We start from the raw sequence: 20,183 nt of genomic DNA on the forward strand, positions 1-20,183 counted from the left end.
CCTGTTTTGAATTTTCTACGACAACGCCTTAAAAAGGGCACTAGCCCTTTGAATTTCCAGTCGAATGCGCTTTGATTGAAGTTTCTACGACAACGCCTTCTTTAAAAACCTTATATACCCCCAGGACATAACTTAAAACCATTGCCCTGAGGGATGTGGGGGAGTGTCCTCCTCAAAAACATATTTTCTATCTGGAAATCAACTATGCTGAACAAAATGGCTATCTCAAAATTTTGAGTGGATGTTTTTGGGGGAATGATGGGCGTTGGGGGGGGCTAGTTGCCCTCCAATAACTTTCGACTATTAAAAAGGGTACTAGCCCTTTTAATTTCCAATCGAATGAGCCTGGTTTGAATTTTCTACGATAACGCCTTCTATAAAAACCTTATATGCCCCCAGGGCATAACTTAAAACCTTTGCCCTTATGGTTATGGGGGAGTTTCCTCCTCAAAAACATATTTTCTATCTGGAAATCAACTACGCTGAACAAAATGGCTATCTCAAAATTTTGATTGGAAGTTTTTGGGGGAATGAAGGGCGTGGGGCGGGGCTAGTTGCCCTCCAATCACTTTCGACTATTAAAAAGGGTACTAGCCCTTTTAATTTCCAATCGAATGAGCCTGTTTTGAATTTTCTACGACAACGCCTTCTATAAAAACCTTATATGCCCCCAGGGCATAACTTAAAACCCTTACCCTGATGGTTATGGGGGAGTTTCCTCCTCAAAAACATATTTTCTATCTGGTAGTAAACTACGCTTAACAAAATGGCTATCTCAAAATTTTGATTGGTTGTGTTTGGGGGACGGATGGGCGTGGGGGGGGGGGCTAGTTGCCCTCCAATCACTTTCGATTATTAAAAACTGAACTAGCCCGCAGAATTTACAACCAAATTAGCCTGTTTTGAAGTTTCTAAGAAAACACCTTCTATTAAAACCTCATATGCCCCTAGGGCATAACTTAAAACCCTTGCCCCGAGGGTTGTGGTGGAGTGTCCTCCTCAAAAACATATTTTCTATCTGGAAATCAACTACGCTGAACAAAATGGCTATCTCAAAATTTTGATTGGATGTGTTTGGGGGAATGAAGGGCGTGGGGGGGGGGGCTAGTTGCCCTCTAATCACTTTCGACTATTAAAAAGGGCACTAGCCCTTTGAATTTCCAATCAAATGAGCCTGTTTGGAAGTTTCTAAGACAATGCCTTTTATTAAAACCTTATATGCCCCCAGGGCATAACTTAAAACCCTTTCCCCGAGGGTTGTGGGGGAGTGTCCTCCTCAAAAATATATTTTCTATCTGGAAATCAACTACGCTGAACAAATGACTATCTCAAAATTTTGATTAGATGTGTTTGGGGGAATGATTGGCGGGGGGGGGGGGGAAAGCTAGTTGCCCTCCAATCACTTTTGACTATTAAAAAGGGTACTAGTCCTTTGAATTTGCAATCGAATGAGCCCTTTTGAAGTTTCTACGACAGCGCTTTCAATAAAAACTTTATATGCCCCCAGGGCATAACTTAAAACCCTTGCCCTGATGGTTGTGGGGGAGTGTCCTCCTCAAAAAAATATTTTCTATCTTGAAATCAACTACGCTGAACAAATGACTATCTCAAAATTTTGATTGGATGTGTTTGGGGGAATGATGGGCGGGGGGGGGAAGCTAGTTGCCCTCCAATCACTTTCGACTATTAAAAAGGGTACTAGTCCTTTGAATTTGCAATCGAATGAGCCCTTTTGAAGTTTCTACGACAGCGCTTTCAATAAAAACTTTATATGCCCCTAGGGCATGACTTAAAACCCTTGTCCTTAGGGTTGTGGGGGAGTGTCCTCCTCAAAAATATATTTTCTATCTGGAAATCAACTACGCTTAACAAAATGGCTATCTCAAAATTTTATTGAATGTATTTGGGGGTATGATGGCCGTGGGGGGGGGGCTTGATGCCCTCCAATCACTTTCGACTATTAAAAAGGGCTCTAACCCTTTGAATTTCCAATCGAATGAGCCTGTTTTGAAGTTTCTACGACAACGCCTTCTATCAAAACCTTATATACCCCAGGCCATAACTTAAAACCCTTGCCCTGAGGGTTGTGAGGGAGTGTCCTCCTTAAAAACATATTTTCTATCTGGAGAACAACTACGCTGAACAGAATGGCTATCTCAAAATTTTGTTTGGATGTCTGGGGGATTGATGGGCGGTGGGGGGAGGGCTAGTTGCCCTCTAATCCCTTTAGACTATTAAAAATGGCACTAGCCCTGTGAATTTCCAATCGAATGAGCCTGTTTTGAAGTTTCTACTACAACGTCTTCTATAAAAACCTTATATGCCCCCAGGGTATAACTTAAAACCCTTGCCCTGAGGGTTTTGGCGGAGTGTCCTCCTCGAAAACATATTTTCTATCTGGGAATCAACTACGCCGAACAAAATGGCTATCTCAAAATTTCGATTGGATGTTTTTGAAGGAATGATGGGCATGGGGGGGCTAGTTGCCCTCGAGTCACTTTCAAATATTAAAAAGGGTACTAGCCCTTCGAATTTCCAATCGAATTAGCCTGTGTAGAAGTTTCTACGACAACGCCTTTAAAAACTTCATATGCCCCCAGGGCATAACTTAAAACCCTTGCCCTGAGTGTTACGGGGGAGTGTCCTCCTCAAAAACATATTTTCTATGTGGAAATCAACTAGGCTGAACAAAATGGCTATCTCAAAATTTTGATTGGATGTGTTTTGGGGAATGATGGGATTGGGGGGGGGGGGCTTGTTGCCCTCCAATCACTTTCATCTATTAAAAAGGGTATTAGCCCTTTGAATTTTCAATCGAATGAGCCTGTATTGAAGTTTCTACGACATCGCCTTCTATAAAAACCTTATATGCCCCCAGGGCATAGCTTAAAACCCTTACCCTGATAGTTATGGGGGAGTGTCCTCCTCAAAAACATATTTTCTATCTGGAAATCAAATACGCTGAACAAAATGGCTATCTCAAAATTTTGATTGGAAGTTTTTGGGGGAATGAAGGGCGTGGGGCGGGGCTAGTTGCCCTCCAATCAATTTCGACTATTAAAAAGGGCACTAGCCCTTTTAATTTCCAATCGAATGAGCGTGTTTTGAAGTTTTACCACAACGCCTTCTATAAAAACCTTATATGCCCCAGGGCATAACTTAAAACCCTTGCCCTGAGGGTTATGGGGGAGTTTCCTCCTCAAAAACATACTTTCTATAAGGGTATCAACTATTCTGAACAAAATGGTTATCTCAAAATGTTGATTGGATGTGTTTGAGGAAAAGATTAGCTTGGGGAAGGATTGTTTTCCTTCAATCATATTGACTGTTAAAAGGAGTAGTAGCTCTTTGAATATCTAGTTAAATGAGCCTGTTTTGAAGTCTCTACGACAACACCTTCTATAAAAACCTTATATGACCCTAGGGCATAACTTAAAACCCTTGCCCCGAGGGTTGTGGGGGAGTGTCCTCCTCAAAATCATATTTTCTATTTGGACATCAACTACGCTGAACAAATAGCTATCACAAAATTTTTATTCGATGTATTTGGAGAAATGATGGGCGTGGGGGGGGGGCTAGTTTCCCTCTAAACACTTTCGACTATTAAAAAGGGCACTAGCCCTTTGAACTTCTAATCAAATGAGCCTTTTTTGAAGTTTCTACGACAATGCCTTTTATTAAAACCTTATATGCCCCCAGGGCATAACTTAAAACCCTTGCCCCGAGGGTTGTGGGGGAGTGTCCTCCTCAAAAACCTATTTTCTATCTGGAAATCAACTACGCTGAACAAATGACTATCTCAAAATTTTGATTAGATGTGTTTGGGGGAATGATGGGCGGGGGGGGGGAAGCTAGTTGCCCTCCAATCACTTTCGACTATTAAAAAGGGCACTAGGCCTTTCAGTTTCCAATCGAATGAGCCCTTTTGACGTTTTTACGACAACACTTTCAATAAAACTTTATATGCCCCCAGGGCATAACTTAAAACCCTTGCCCTTATGGTTGTGGGGGAGTATCCTCCTCAAAAACATATTTTCTATCTGGAAATCAACTACGCTGAACAAATGACTATCTCAAAATTTTGATTAGATGTGTTTGGAGGAATGATGGGCGGGGGGGGGGAAGCTAGTTGCCCTCCAATCACTTTCGACTATTAAAAAGGGTACTAGTCCTTTGAATTTGCAATCGAATGAGCCCTTTTGAAGTTTCTACGACAGCGCTTTCAATAAAAACTTTATATGCCCCCAGGGAATGACTTAAAATCCTTGTCCTTATGGTTGTGGGGGATTGTCCGCCTAAAAAACATATTTTATATGTGGTAATAAAATACGAGGAACAAATGAACCGATAAAAACTTCTAGTGCATGGATTTGGGGGTATGATGGGCGTGGGGGGGGGGCTTGATGCCCCCTCTAAGTTTACAACTGATAAAAAGACCACTAGCTATTCGAATTTCCATATGAAGGAGCCTGTTTTGAAGTTTCTACTACAATGCTTTCTGTAAAAATCTTATGTTACCCCAGGCCATAACTTAAAACCCTTGCCCTGAGGGTTGTGAGGGAGTGTCCTCCTTAAAAACATATTTTCTATCTGGAGAACAACTACGCTGAACAGAATGGCTATCTCAAAATTTTGATTGGATGTCTGGGGGACTGATGGGCGGTGGGGGAGGGGCTAGTTGCCCTCTAATCCCTTTAGACTATTAAAAATGGCACTAGCCCTTTGAATTTCCAATCGAATGAGCCTGTTTTGAAGTTTCTACTACAACGTCTTCTATAAAAACCTTATATGCCCCCAGGGTATAACTTAAAACCCTTGCCCTGAGGGTTTTGGCGGAGTGTCCTCCTCGAAAACATATTTTCTATCTGGGAATCAACTACGCCGAACAAAATGGCTATCTCAAAATTTTGATTGGATGTGTTTGAAGGAATGATGGGCATGGGGGGGCTAGTTGCCCTCCAATCAATTTCGACTATTAGAAAGGATACTAGCGCTTTGAATCTCCAATCGAATGAGCATGTTTTGAAGTTTCTACGACAACGCCTTCTCTAAAAACCTTATATGCCCCCAGGGCATAACTTAAAATCCTTGCCCTGAGGGTTCTGTGGGAGTTTCCTCCTCAAAAACATATTTCCTATCTGGAAATCAACTACGCTGAACCAAATGGCTATGTAAAAATTTTGATTGGATGTGTTTGGGGGAATGATGGGCGGGGGGGGGGGGGGCTTGTTGCCCTCCAATCACTTTTGATTATTAAAAAGGGCACTAGCCCTCTGAATTTCCAATCGAATGAGCCTGTTCTGAAGTTTCTACGACAACGCCTTCTATAAAAACCTTATATGCTCCCAGGGTATAACTTAAAACCCTTGCCCTGAGGGTTGTGGGGGAGTCTCCTCCTCAAAAACATATTTTCCATCTGGAAATCAACTACGCTGAACAAAATGGCTATCTCAAAATTTTGATTGGATGTATTTGGGGGAATAATGGGCGTGGGGGGGGGGGCTAGTTGCCCTCAAAACCCTGTTGAGAATTAAAATGGGTACGATCCCTTTGAATTTCCAATCGAATGAGCCTAGTTTAAAGCTTCTCCGACAACGCCTTCTATATAAACCTTATTTGCCCCCAGGGCATAACTTATAACCCTTGCCCTGAGGGTTGTGGGGGAGTGTCTCCCTCAAAAAAATATTTTCTATCTGGATATAAACTACGCTGAACAAAATGGAAATCTAAAAATTTTTACTGGTTGTGTTAGGGGAACTAATGGGCGTGAGGGGGGGCTCGATACCCTCCAATCACATTCGAATATTAAAAATGGTACTATCCCTTTTAATTTCCAATCGAATGATCCTGTTTTGAAGTTTTAACGACAACGCCTTCTATAAAAACCTTATATGCCCCCAGAGCATAACTTAAAACCCTTGCCCTGAGGGTTGTGGGGGAGTGTCCTCCTCAAAGACATATTTTCTATCTGGAAATCTACTACGCTGAACAAAATGGTTATCTCAAAATTTTGATTGGATGTATTTGGGGGATTGATGGGCGTGGGGGGGGGAGCTAGTTGCCCTCCAATCACTTTCGACAATTAAAAGGGCACTAGCCCTTTGATTTTCCAATCGAATGAGCCTTTTTTGAAGTTCCTACTACAACGCCTTTTATACAAACCTTATATCCCCCCAGTGCATAACTTAAAACCCTTGCCCCTAGGGTTATAGGGGAGTGTCTTCCGCAAAAACAAATTTTAGATTTGGAGACAAAATCCGCTGAACAAAATGGCTATCTCAAAATTTTGGTTGGATGTGTTTAGGGGAATGATGGGCATGGGAGGGGGGCTAGTTGCCCTCAAATCACTTTCGACTATTAAAAAGGGCACTAGCCACTCCAAGTTTCAATCGAATAAGCCCTTTTCGAAGGGCTTATTTCTTCGTATCGAAGGAACGACAATTCTTTCGATACGAAGTGCCCGGGTCTAAAGAACCAAAAAATAACACATTGTGCCCACATAGTTCTTTACTTAGGCAGCGCTAGCGCGCTGCCTATTAAACTGTTTATATATTTCTATAAAATTTTAGTTTTATCTTCTTATCTGATTTGTACTGTGACTTGTTTGTACGATCAAATATTTATAATTTTATTTTTCCCTTCCTGCAAAATTAAAATTTGGTGGGCGCTCTGGTAAATTCAATTTCAATCTTACTTCTTGCAAGATCGCAAGTCCAACAATCCAAAATAAAAGTAGATCAGAGAATTAAAGCTAGTGTCAATAGAATGTCCACAGAATAACAATAGTGACCATAGAACTAAAACTATTGTCTGTGAAAACTAGGTCTTCAGTTTAAGATTGTTGATGATAATCAAAAATCTTAGAATGCAAAAAGTCACTTTCGGAATTTAAAATCTGATCGTCAACGTAAAATGCCTAATCAACATTACATTAGGTTGCCTTACACTAGATCGTCTTACAAAATGCCTAAATAGATTCTTCGGTGGGCCTAACATTTTTTAGTTTTTTTTTCATTTTTAGGCTTTTTATTTTTTAGGCTTTACATTTTCATTTCCAATGACTCAGCAAGATCTTAATGTTGGTATTTTGGTGTCGTGGACAAAATCTTTCAACTGCCCGGGGGTTGTTGGAGAGGATGCTGTGAAAATGTTGAATGAAGCAATCCAAAGAAGGGCTGATTTAGAAGTCAAAGTAGTTGCGGTTCTGAATGACACCACAGGTAAGGTGGCCCTCAGTGCAGTTGCGTTAGTTAGGGAGGAGAGGTTGGGGAAGATTTTGAAAAACATTTTCTTTTGTAATTTGATTAAGATACCTTTTTTAGTATTTCCATTAAAGAAATAAAATAAGGAAAGAAATCCCCCCGCCCCGCTACATTTTGAAATATAAGATATGATAATATTTGTTCATACGAAATATACGTGTTTTCAAGCACATAGGCTATTTTATTCATATATACAACATTCTACACATCCCGCAAGGTTTTATGGCCGTTAATGTTGCCCAACCTACATTTAACTGCCTTGTCTAGTCGGTACAACGGTTTTTCTCCCTTTAAAAACTTTTGTCAAACCATTCTTCCAATTCTCTCCGAATCAGCACATTTTGTAAATTGCATAAAAATAGTCCAAGTACGAAAAAAAATCATACGATTAGTGATGAAACTACCGCGTGACCAACCTGCATCTAAGAATTTTTTTTCGCCCCAAACATTAGTCCAAGCCCCCTCCCCCTGAAAAAACAAAAATAGGGGTAAAATACACCTTTTCCAATCTCCACCCCTTCTCATAGGAAATGATTAGGCCTCCCCTGGGGCTAGCCTTCTGTGCAATTCTTTTAAATTCTTTTCAATTCTTTTAATATCTGATGATGTGTAAACCTTTTAGCCAAAATGAAAATGTGCATCTAAAATTTTTATAACTTAAAAACTGAACGAAAGTAAGAGTTTTTTAAGCTTTGCACATTAGAAAGATTGATTTGGTTGATGTCAAAGGTGTCGAAACACCTTCACTGCAAGAAGACAAGCAATTCTAGTTTGAATTTGCTATCTGATATGGAAAATGATTTTGTACCTATGAGTAGTTCTGACTATGCTTAAATTACCATGCAACGATCAAGGTAAACCTATAGGCCCCGAATTAATTATGCAGCCGAGCAGGAGTTTCAGAAGCATCCTACGTATTTTGCAATGGTTTTTGAGACAGTATTTCTCGACAGAATTTTGGAAGCATTGGCACTGGGGGAGCAGTTCCTTTTTTTCAGTGAGGGAGGGAGCATGCTCTTGTTTTCCCAAATTTTTGTTTTGAGGGGATAAAGATTTATTACTTTTATTAATCCAACAAAAGCCAAAAAAACAAAACAAATAATCCAACATCAAATTACCCCCTCCACCCCGTAAAACTATGGCCAAGAATGGAGGGACAAAGAAAAACAAACAAAAGGCGAAAAAAGACAGAAAGGTTCATCATTTTTGACTATGTCAGAATGAACTATGCCAAGATAATTATTTATGGTTTTCAGAAACCTTTCAAAGTTAGTTTATGGGACTCAGTTCCCTAAGCATCTATTTCATGCTGGATGTGGGCCATACCCCACTGAAGTTCGATTCCATCCTAGCACTTGGAAAAAGTAACTATGGTTTCAGTAAAATTAAGATTAATGTTAACATTTAAAGAGTTTCACTTCATAGACTTTTAAGGGCTAGGCACACGTAGCTGACTTCGGAAACCTATTTCAGCATCAGTGGACAAACGATAGCGGTAAGAAAAATTTGTTGAAAGAAAAATTTACTGCGCAAAAATTTACTGCACAAATAGTCAACTGGAGTTTATTAATAGTTGCTTGATTGATCTCAGCTTAGTTCTCAATTTAGTTCTCAGCTCAGTAGTGGGGTCTTTCACGACAGATACCTCTGGCTGACTATTTATTTGTATCCCTATTTTTTTGTGAAGATCATGATGAAAATCAGCGCTGATTTTGTAAGTCGGTGCCGAAAAGTATAAAATTTTTCAAGCTTAAATCGACGCCGATTTCTTTTAAAATCGGCGCTGATTTGGAAATCAGTTCCCGAAATCAGCTATGTGTGCCCAGCCCTTAATTCCTGATTGGCTGCTAGCTATAAACCTGATTAAACAGGATAGGAACTATGCCTAATTCTAAATAAACTATAGCTAGAGAGACAAAGAGAGATTATCGTCCTATTCTTCCGTTTTAAAAAGTATGTTTTTATAGCATTGATTAGTTAAAGCAGAAATCAAAGAAAAAAAAGAGAGGTTACTGTCCTTTTCTTTCGTGTCAAAAAGTGTGCTTTAATAGCATTGATTAGTTAAAGCAGTTAAAGCAACTTCAAAAAAGAGTAATTACTGTCCTATTCTTCCGTATTAAAGAGTGTGCTTTAATAGTATTTTTAGTTAAAGCAGTTAAAGCAAAGAGAAAAAGAGAGATTAATATCCTATTCTTCTGTGTTAAAAAGTGTGCTTTCATAGCATTTGTTAGTTAAAGCAGTTAAAGCAAAGAGAAAAAGAGAGATTACTATCCTATTCTTCCGTGTCAAAAAGTGTACTTTAATAGCATTTGTTGGTTAAAGCAGTTGAAGCAAAGAGAAAAAGAGATATTACTATCCTATTCTTCCGTTTTAAAGAGTGTGTTTTAATAGCATTGGCTATTTAAAGCAGGTAAAGCAAAGAGCAAAAGAGAGATTACTGTCCTATTCTTCCGTGTTAGAAATATACTTTAATTCCGTTGGTTTATTTTGGTGATGAATTTCTGAAGCGAATCACGTAACTCCTTCGGTATATATTGGAAAATATAGCCAAATAGTTTACCCGTTGTTGCATCTAACCCTTGTTGTTAAATAAAAAGAAGGAGAGTTCTTGAAGTCTTTTAATAAAATTCCAGGAAAATTGACTAAAGATTTAGAAACAAAGAATAAAACGCTCTGTTTCTCAGCGTTTTCGAAATATGACAATTTAATTCAGCTAATATTTTTTTAACTACTAATGACATATGACAACAATGGAATCACTGACGGTAGCTGTTTGAGTCAGAAATACATCTGTAAATTTAGCAGGAGTAAAACATACGCTATACAAAAAACGTCTTTTTGGCAGAAACATGCTCAATCCACGCCCAAAAGTGGGCGTGAATTAGACACGTATACGCAAGGTCAATGATGCGGCATTTGGGCAGGAAAATGTACAAATGGCATCCCTACGTCTAATAGGGTTTCTCCAACAAGCAGCAGATAATTCTGCGTCGTCACGTGTATGAAATATATTTTTATATAGCCAACAAATGCAAATATCAACAAAATCTAATAAAAAAATTCATTGTCACGGATTAGAATAACTGATAATATAGGAAAAGTATTTGAATATGTGAGCGCATGAAGGGATGGACTTTGGTGGGTAACAACCGGTATTATAGTCACTATAAGGGCTATTTTTTAGCTCTTAACATTTTTCTCCAACTAAATCAGGCCAGGCAACAAAATGGCAAAGCAGGATAAATTAGGTTGCCTCTGATAATTGTGCATGTAGATAATTATCATGTTGGACGTTATTAAGATGTGAGTTTTTATTGTTCGTGTTTTGTTTGTTTTATACCTTTTCTTTATAAGTATTGTTGAAGCTAGTATAGTTTGTTTTGTTTTTGTTTCTTTTTTTATTTCAGTTTCAGGATGCGGAGTCAAAATATCCAGACTTTTACTATTATTAAGGAAAAAAGTATTTTGTTTATTGTTTTCCACTGTCTTATTGGTATATCATACCTGTTTCTCTGTATTTTTATTTTGTTTTAATGGCAGGATTTTTAAATAAAATTTAAAAGAAGTGCTTACCTTAAGGTAGAAAGATAGACTCTTGGATCTTGGGGGCTCCTTAACTGATCCATTTACTAGTCTATTGGGTAATATGGTCTTACTTATGCAAGGTCTCCTATCTTTCCATTATACCACTCAGTTCTTATGCCCTTTTTTATGTTTATCTGCTATCTATTTCTGGCGACAAATATTTGTCAATTAAATATTCTTCATAACCTTTTTATATGATGAGAAAAAATGAGGAAGAAAAGCATTGGGGAACGGCTATCCTTTTTCACTGTGTTTAAGTGATTGCTGTTTTTTCATTATGCTAAAGGATTTTCACCATAGAAACAATATACACAGGCAGGACTAATTTATTTCATTATTAATTCTAAAAAATTATAAATGTTTTAGTCGTCCATAGTTCCAAGAAAGTAATGTTTTAAACTTTTTGCCTTTATTAACTAACAAAAGAAAAATGTACATAGCAATTATGAAAATTCACGCTGTCTGTTGTCTGCAGTAATATAAATTGTGTCTGTCCTAAATAATTATAAAATTAGATAATAGGATAATATTAGTTGTTTTTTGTAACTCATTTAGGTAGACACAAGTAAAACACAAGTAACATTTTTTATTCTAGACTGCATGCAAATGTGACGCCTATTAATACGACCAAATCAAACCACTATTAGTCTTATAATTCCGAAGAGACGGCAGGGGAGGGGCTCAAGGCTGGATTAAATTTATGCAAAAAGAATACATATGCATTAAAACCCTTTGTTTATTTTTATCATGCCAGAGAACCTCGCTGTCGATGTTTCAAGCTCCTAGAAATGTGGAATTTTGCATTTTTTGCCAGACGAAAGATGCAGAACACCGATGTGTGTTAACTTTTTATTTTTCCCCCCAGGGGTAATCATATCGAACCAGTGATTGTAGAAGATAGGGAGAGGGCTCATTTGATCAAAAATCAAAAGTTCTACTGCCCTTTTTAAGTGACCAAAAATGTTGAAGGGCAGCTAGCCCCCTTCCCACGCTCATTTTTTCCCCCAAGTCTCCCGATCAAAATTTTGAGATAGGCATTTTGTCCCGCATGGTTGAAAAATGTAATAAATATGTCTTTGAGGATGACTACCCCCCCCCCCACAGTACCAAGGGAAGGGCTGCAATTTAGGAACTTTACCCAATGTTTACATATAGTATTGGTTATTGGAACGTATACATACGTTTTGAAGGGGGATATTTCTGGTGGGGGGGGGTTATATGGGAGGATCTTTCCATTGAGGAATTTTTCATGGAGGAAGGTAATTTTCAATGGAGACGGAGCTGGATTTCCAAGCATTATTTGAAAACGATCAGGAATTAAATAAAAAAGTAAGTTTTTTCAACTAAAAGTAAGGAGCAACATTAAAACTTCAAACGAAAAGAAATTATGACGTATATGAGGGCTCACCCCTCGTCAATATCTCGCTCTTTGCGCTAAACTTTCTCTTAGTACTTTTAAAAGAGCGATTTATGCTAATTGAATGTCCTTTGTGATTCAGGCATCATTCTTAAAGAATTGGGACAAAATTTCAAACTTTAGCGTAAAGAGCGAGATGTTGAGGAGGGGGTGACCCCCTCATCCACGTAATAATTTCTGTTTGTTTTAAGTTTTAATGTTGCTCTTTACTTTCAGTTGATTTAAATTTTAATGTTGCTCCTTACTTTCAGTTGATTGAAGTTTTAATGTTGCTCCTTACTTTCAGTTGAAAAAACTTACTTTTTTATTTAATATCTATAAAGACCTTTCGTTGACGCGAGTTTTGCATATCTTTGAACTTTATTTTTGCTGAATAAATGATGTATTTAACTTCTATTTGTGCTTTTCCACATTATTTTTGTTAATGTATCAAAAGGGTTCTGAATAAACTGCCAAAAAGAATAGTAACTTCAAAGCTCTATTTCGGCTCATTTTTTCTTTCTTTTTTTCTTGTCAGGATTCTCGATTCTAGCACATCTCATTTTTAACTTACTTTTTTCTTTATTTAGGTACTTTGGTGCAGGGAGCCTTTCTTGACAGAAAGTGTGCCATTGGATTGATCATCGGAACCGGTTCTAATGCATGCTATATAGAACGAGTAGACAGAATGGAAAAATGGGAGGGGACCCATGGAGATATCAAAGAGGTAATTTCACATAGTAATCATTAAAAAAAATTAGATTAGGCATGCTTTATGTAGAAAAATTCAACCGCAGGAAAAAAACATAACTATTCTTTACTTTATGGAAAAAGGTGACGTTGGGTAATGAAAAGATTGATCAGGTGGGCAGCTTCACTTACCTTGGTAGTATTATTAGTAAAGATGGTGGGAGCAGTGAAGATGTTAAAAGTAGAATAGCCAAGGCTAAGGGTGTTTTTCACAGTAAAAAAAAGTTTGGAGGAATAGGATGATGCGTCTGCCAACAAATATCAAATTCTTGGAAACTTCAAAGACGACAGTGGTCAGACATGACTCGGAAGCTTGGACGCTCCGAAAAGCAGATGAAGATTTGGTGGATGTTTTCCAGAGAAATTGCTTAAGGATTGTTCTGGGTACCCGGCTGACTGACTGTATTTCAAACAATAGGCTATACGAAAAATGTGGTTCAATATCGCTCTCTAGGGCTAAAATAAAAGAAAGGGTTAGGTGGCTAGGGCACGTTCTGCGGATGAAGGATGATAGATTGCCGAAGATTGTTCTTTTCGGCCACCTGTCTAGGGCTAAACGGAAAGCAGGTCTTCCCCGTCTGGGGTGGGAGGACGTCATAAAGAAAGATTTAAAGGAAATGGGAACTTCGTGGACGGGTGTAAAAAGGGAGGTTTTGAATAGATTGGGGTGGAGGAGGAGCTTGCGTAGCTGTGCTGGCCTCAGGCGGCTTGTTACTGCGGTGATTTGTTAGTAGTAGTAGTAGTAATCATTTTTTTCACTCGTCTAGACGCTACATCTATTTCACCCTCTAAACTTTGATTTGAAAAAAAAATTTCTTGCCTGCATGAAATCTATTGTTGACGCTGTAGCTGTGTTAATCTTGTTTTGACCACAAGCTTGATAGTGGTGAGCACTCGGGTGTTGAGATTCGTGGCTCAAAATTTCAAAGACAAATTTGAGAGATGCTAAAAGGTGTCATTAGCATGATCGTTTCGTACATATTAATGCAGAAAACCAATAGCAAAAGTAAATATATACAGAAAGATAATTCCCTCTATAAATATAAATACGACTCATGGAACTTGATTTCAATAAACTGAATTAAATGAAATCAGTTCTGTATAGAAGGTAATTTGATAACTATATTGTATTTGATAAGGAATTAGATAAAAAAAAACAAAGAAAAATTGATTTGATTGGCTTAGGATTAAGTCTATTATCATTCTACCATGGTTTTCTTTTATGGTTAGTAAATTGCATCCAAATGACTTTGGATTTTGTTATTATTAAATAAAAAAAAACAAGTTTTTTAAACTGAAAGTAAGGAGCGACATTAAAACTTAAAACGAACAGAAATTATTCCGTATATGGAAGGGGCTTTCCCCTCCTGAACGCCTCGCTCTTTACGCCAAAGTTTTTATTGTTTTAAAAAATGAAGTTTTGAGACAGAGTCAAACTTTAGCGTAAAGAGCGAGGCGTTGAGGAGGGGAAAGCCCCTTCCATATACGGAATAATTTCTGTTCGTTTTAAGTTTTAATGTCGCTCCTTACTTTCAGTTTAAAAAACTTGTTTTTTTTATTTAATTTGTGAACGTTTTTTAATTAATGAAGGTTTTGATTTTGGCTCACCGTGCATGAATAATTAAAACGGAATTTGCATATTAATTTTACTTTTATTTAGTTAAATGGCTTTTTTCGAAACTTGTTGAATTTTATTTACGAACGTTTTTATTAGTAATAAATATACGTAACCTACGAATTAACTTACGTAACCAACTTCTATATCCATATATTTTTAATACATATATTAGGGGTTTTGCCCCCTAGTCAATACCTCGCTCTTTACGGTAAAGTTCAAATTTTGTTCCAATTCTTTAAAAATAACCCCCTAATCACAAAGGCCGTTAATTAGAATAGATAGCTCTTTTGAAAGCACTAAAAAAAACTATAGCGTAAAGAGCGAGGTATTGACTTGGGGGAGAACCCCCTCATATACGTAATAATTTCTGTTCATTTTAAGTTCTAATGTTGCTTCTTACTTTCAGTTGAAAAAACTTGTTTTTTAAAATTTAATTTCTGATCGTATTTTAAATAATGCTTGGGAATCCGGTGCCCCCTTCATAAAAATATCTCGTACCCCAAAGAAGCATCCTCCACGGAAAGATTCTCCCGAGTACCCCCCGATTTCAGCCCCCCGCCTACCAGAACAAAATTCTTCCTGAAATTGCCTGGATACTTCCCAATAACCTATACAATATGTAAGCAATGGGCAAAGTTCATAACTTGCAGCCCTTCCCCTGGGAACTGAGGGGAATTAAGTCATCGTAAAAGACATATTTATTAGATTTTCGACTATGCTGAACAAAATGGCTATCTCAAAATTTTTATCGGGTGACTTTGGGAAAAACATGAGCGTGGGAGGGGGCCTAGTTGCCCTCCATTTTTTTGGTCACTTAAAAAGGGCACTAGAACTTTTAATTTCCGTTCCAATGAGCCCTCCTACAATATTCTAGGACCACTGGGTCAATACGATCACCCCTGGGAAAAAGAAAAAAAAACAAACAAATAAATAAACACCCACCCGTGATCTTTCTTCTGGCAAAAAGAATGCAAAATTCCACATTTTTGTAGATAGGACCTTGAAACCTCTACAGTAGTGTTCTCTGATACACTGAATATGATGGTGTGATTTTCATTAAGTTTCTATAACTTTTAGGGGGTCTTTCCCCCTTTTCTCGAAAATCAGCCAAATTTTCTCAGGTGCATAACTTTTTATGGGTAAGACTAAACATGATAAAGATTATATAATTGACATCAGCATTAAAATCTGATTCTTTTGATGTATCTATTGGTATCAAAATTCCGTTTTTTAGAGTTTCGGTTACCATTGAACCGGGTCGCTCCTTACTTACAGTTCGTTACCACGAACTGTTTGATTCACTGATTTTTAACAGAAACAAAACTGATTTTGTTGGAGTATTTTGATCTTCGGTGGTGTTCCTATTTTGTCGTTCTTGATTCATTAAGAGATTTCGATTATATAGAAATTGCTTTGATTTCACACATAAAAAAATATCGACTCATTTGAACGTCCTTAAAGGACAGGGAAACCTATGTTTCATAGGCAGCGCAATAGCGCTGCCTAAGTAAAGAACGATGTTGGCACAATGTATTTTTTTTTTGTTTCCATACCCTGGCACTTCGTATTAAAGGAGTTGTGGTAGAAACTTCGAAAAAGGCTCATTCGATTGGAAATTGGAGTGGCTAGAGCCTTTTTAATAGTTGAAAGTGATTGTAGGGCAACTAGCCCCCCCCCCACGCCCATCATTCCCCAAAACACATCAAATCAAAATTTTGAGATAACCATTCTGTTCAACGTAGTTGATTTCCAGTTAGAAAATATGTTTTTGACGAAGACACTCCCCCACAACCCTCGGGGCAAGGGTTTTAAGTTATGCCCTGAGGGCATATAAGAACGATGTTGGCACAATGTATTATTTGTTATTTTTTCCTTTAGAGCAGGGCACTTCCTATCGAAGAAGTTGTCGTAGAAACTTCAAAAAGGGCTCATTCAATTGGAAATTGGAGTGGCTTGTGCCCTTTTTAATAGTCGAAAGTAGAAGGCTATATTATACTCCGAACATTACCACGTGGTTTATGGTTTTCTTAGTGAGAATGAAAAAACAGGAATTTTATAACTTGAAAAAAAATGAATTTTATCACTTTTATGGATGTTTTATTGGATTGTTATGTGTGTCGGTCAATTTATTTGATGTTTTTCATGGATGTCAACAGCAATTCATGTCTGTTTTATGGTTTATGTCAGTGAGAATAAAAAAACAGGAACTTTCTCACATTTATGGATGTCAACAGCAATTCATGTTCCTGTTTTATGGTTCGTTGTCAGTGAGAATGAAAAAACAGGAACTTTCTCACATTTATGGATGTCAACAGCAATTTATGTCTGTTTTTTGATTCGTTGTCAGTGAGAATGTACATGCTCGACGCGAATGTTATGAGTTTCAAGGAAACAGTTAGATCATGTGTTTCCTGTTTTGTCATGTTCCTGTTTTATGGTTCGTTGTCAGTGAGAATGAAAAAACAGGAATGTTCTCACATTTATGGATGTCAACAGCAATTTATGTTCCTGTTTTATGGTTTTTGTCAGTGAGAATGAAAAAACAGGAAGTTTCTCACATTTATGGATGTCAACAGCAATTTATGTTCCTGTTTTATGGTTCGTTGTCAGTGAGAATGTACATGCTCGACGCGAATGTTATGAGATTGTTTGGCTAACCTAACTTGAGAAATTGATTTACATAATCGGTGGGGGAATTACTGGTCCACGAAAGGGGAATTAAGAAACAATCATGGCTTCTTTGATCTTTAGGCGAACCTAACCTGAGAACTTGATTTACATAATCGGCGGGGAAATTATTGATTCACGAAGGGGGAATTAAGAAACAAACATGACTTCTTTGATCTTTAGGCGAACCTAACCTGAGAAATTGATTTACATAATCGGCGGGGCAATTATTGATTCACGAAGGGGGAATTAAGAATCATTATGGTTTCTTTAATCTTTAGGCCTGAGGGATTTATTTATTATTGTTGTTTTGGACAAGTGCATGCTAGGGATGAATGTCAAGGTGTCCTGGAATAGGAAACCGGAAGTACATGCATCCTTCTCAGCCAATCAGCGAGTCGGATACATCCTCCTTCTCAGCCAATCAGAGAGCTGGTTACATATGGTTTTCCCCGTTAGGATTCAGCTCAGTCTGAAATATGGTAGTGGCCATGAGGTAAAACACGCACACCATTTTCGAGCACATAGACTGTGTTGGGTATAAATGATATTGCATTTTTTTCCCCTCTTACAGCATACTGTCTCTGCGGTAGCGAGCGACTTGAACGCACTTGTTCCCTTTCCATTAGGCTACTTTTTACACAGTCTCTGTACACGCTCATGTTGAAATTGCTCTTTACAGAGTGTGTAGGCACCCCTTTACACGCCTTCTTTTCATCCCCACTATGAGTTTCAACGCAATAAACTTTGGGGCCCGGGAACACCCCCCTGGATATCAAATCACTCTCCGTCTCTGATTTTAACATTAATAGTTGGTTGGGGGCTTGACGTTTCACCAACTCGGGGTAGAGTGATGGATTCCAGTTGGTGAAATCCATCCGCGAGCTGATGTGTTCCCCCTTTTCTAAATCCACCAATAACTCTCCATTCCTATTTACCTTTAGCAGCAGAGAATCAGTATCCCCAGACTAAACTTCAACCTCCCACTTCTGTGGCCATTGAACTTTGAACACACTGTAAAAAAATGACAACATGAGCTTTTTGGAAATTTCCTATACTGAACTGCCTCCCGCTATATTCTTGTTCAGTACCACATTTCGCTTTCGCCTGTGTAGAAGAACCATGCCAGTCTCTATGCTCGTGAACGATCTAAAATTGGGGTCGGCAATAATTCGTGCACACTCTAGAGGGTCAGTCACAACGTCGCAGCAAGATCTGATATGTGCGCTTTCACTCATTGTATAAAACGCTGAATTTAGAATGAGTTTATACAATTACTTCTCCGACTTTGAGTTTGCCTTAAAATGTTAATCGAAAAAGGTGTCGATAAACGTTTTTAAATATGGTCGTTGATTGAACTGCAGGACCCTGTGTATTTTGGTGATCTTGAAACCATTGTTCATCATCCAATGCAAAAGCACATGGTGAACAACGATATTCTCCTTAGGGTCCAAATCAGCAAACAGTTTTTGTTTAGAGGGAGTCCAGTGCATCCCCATATCCTCAACCAATGATCGATTGTAGGGGCTCAGAGAGTCCCTGCTCACCGGCCGATTGATACAGGGAAAAACAAACTCTTTGACTGAATCGTGAAGCACCAGCGGAATTTGCACGTCAATTTCAAAGAACCATCCTTGTGGCCCGTTGTCCTCGACTGTGTTAATATCGGGGAACTCACAAGGATTCTCAAGCCATTGATAGTTCCTACACGGTAAAGAGTAGTGAGACATTGCCGAGGAGTACAATGAGTTCATGTCCAAGAATACTGCATTTGACTTTACACCGGTGCTTTGTCTGCTCGGATTAGTTGACAAGACGCAATCCCCATGAAAAACATACCCTCCCCTCATTGAACGCTCTACCAAAAGGTGTTGATCTACGTCGGTGATTAGGCCTATTTCCTCCCTACTAATTTTTAAAATTAAATCCATCACTAAATGGGGTGTAGAAAAATAATAGCCTATATCTAACCCGAACTCTGAATAGATTTGGTCTGTGTTCTTACAGACTATATCCAACAGAGTTAGAACGTCACTGGCCAAGTACAGTCTACAATAATCCCACCCATTTTTACAATCCCCCTTGGACCACACCTTCTTGGCAAACTCACACTCCTCGGCTCTGCATTCACTGCTGGTCAGTGAATTGTAAAAAGCTTCAATTGGAGGTAGTTTCACCACGCTTAAGCGAGCGCCAAAACAGTAATAGTCATATGCATGGACACCTTTGCAGGTCAACAGATCATACATTTCACCGTCTGGAAAGTGCTGTTTAAGTAAGAGAAAGATATCAAAATTGTCGCTTTTCTGCACTTGAATCAATTGACTCAATGCCTTGGGAAAAAAACTAAAGGAATCTAAAAACCTGACTGTATTCCAACACGTATGCCCATTATCCACTGCCTGCCATTTCAGTTCGAGAAGCAACAACTTCTCGGCCGATTTAGGGATAATTTTATAGGTAAATGAACTACTCACCCATGGACAATCTACTCCCCCTCCCTCCTTATGCATACGTGCCAGTGCCGGTAAAATAAATTTTAAGTCATAATTACAGTTGTGGATAAAAAAATGAATGCAAAAATGTTGGCTCACATTTACAATCTACGAGTGATGCGCAACCCTCCTAAAATTACTACCCCCAGAGGATATTTCCTTCCACAAGTGATTATGATCTCTGACTTTGCCCCTCCCACCGCCTCGTTTCCATGTAGTCTCCGTATCCCCCTCTCCACACTCCCCCTTACAAACCAAACATATTTTTTTATATTTAATATCGAGACGATCCTCTGCAGACATCACCATCGTATAATGGGTATTTCTCAAACGACAAATAGTACCCTTAGCCGTGCCACTTAATTTAGTCAATGCCTTGACCATGCAGTCCCCCTCATCCAACGTTTCTA

At 38.4% G+C, this 20,183-nt stretch overlaps 1 protein-coding gene across 4 annotated transcripts in view; it reads left to right on the top strand.

Moving 5' to 3' along the window:
• The window catches only part of LOC148955789 (hexokinase-2-like), a 149,874-nt gene that overhangs the window by 60,215 nt on the left and 69,476 nt on the right, over positions 1-20,183 (top strand). For all 4 annotated transcript variants that reach the window (XM_089104258.1, XM_089104253.1, XM_089104274.1 and 1 more), the window contains exons 5-6: positions 7,038-7,220; positions 12,834-12,970. In XM_089104258.1, the coding sequence (XP_088960384.1) occupies positions 7,038-7,220; positions 12,834-12,970 (320 nt within the window). The remainder of the gene's footprint in view (positions 1-7,037; positions 7,221-12,833; positions 12,971-20,183) is intronic.

This window comes from Artemia sp. Qi Xiang Cuo, chromosome 2 (genome assembly GCF_049724085.1).
Source record: "Artemia sp. Qi Xiang Cuo chromosome 2, ASM4972408v1, whole genome shotgun sequence".
Lineage (NCBI taxonomy): Eukaryota > Metazoa > Arthropoda > Branchiopoda > Anostraca > Artemiidae > Artemia > Artemia sp. Qi Xiang Cuo.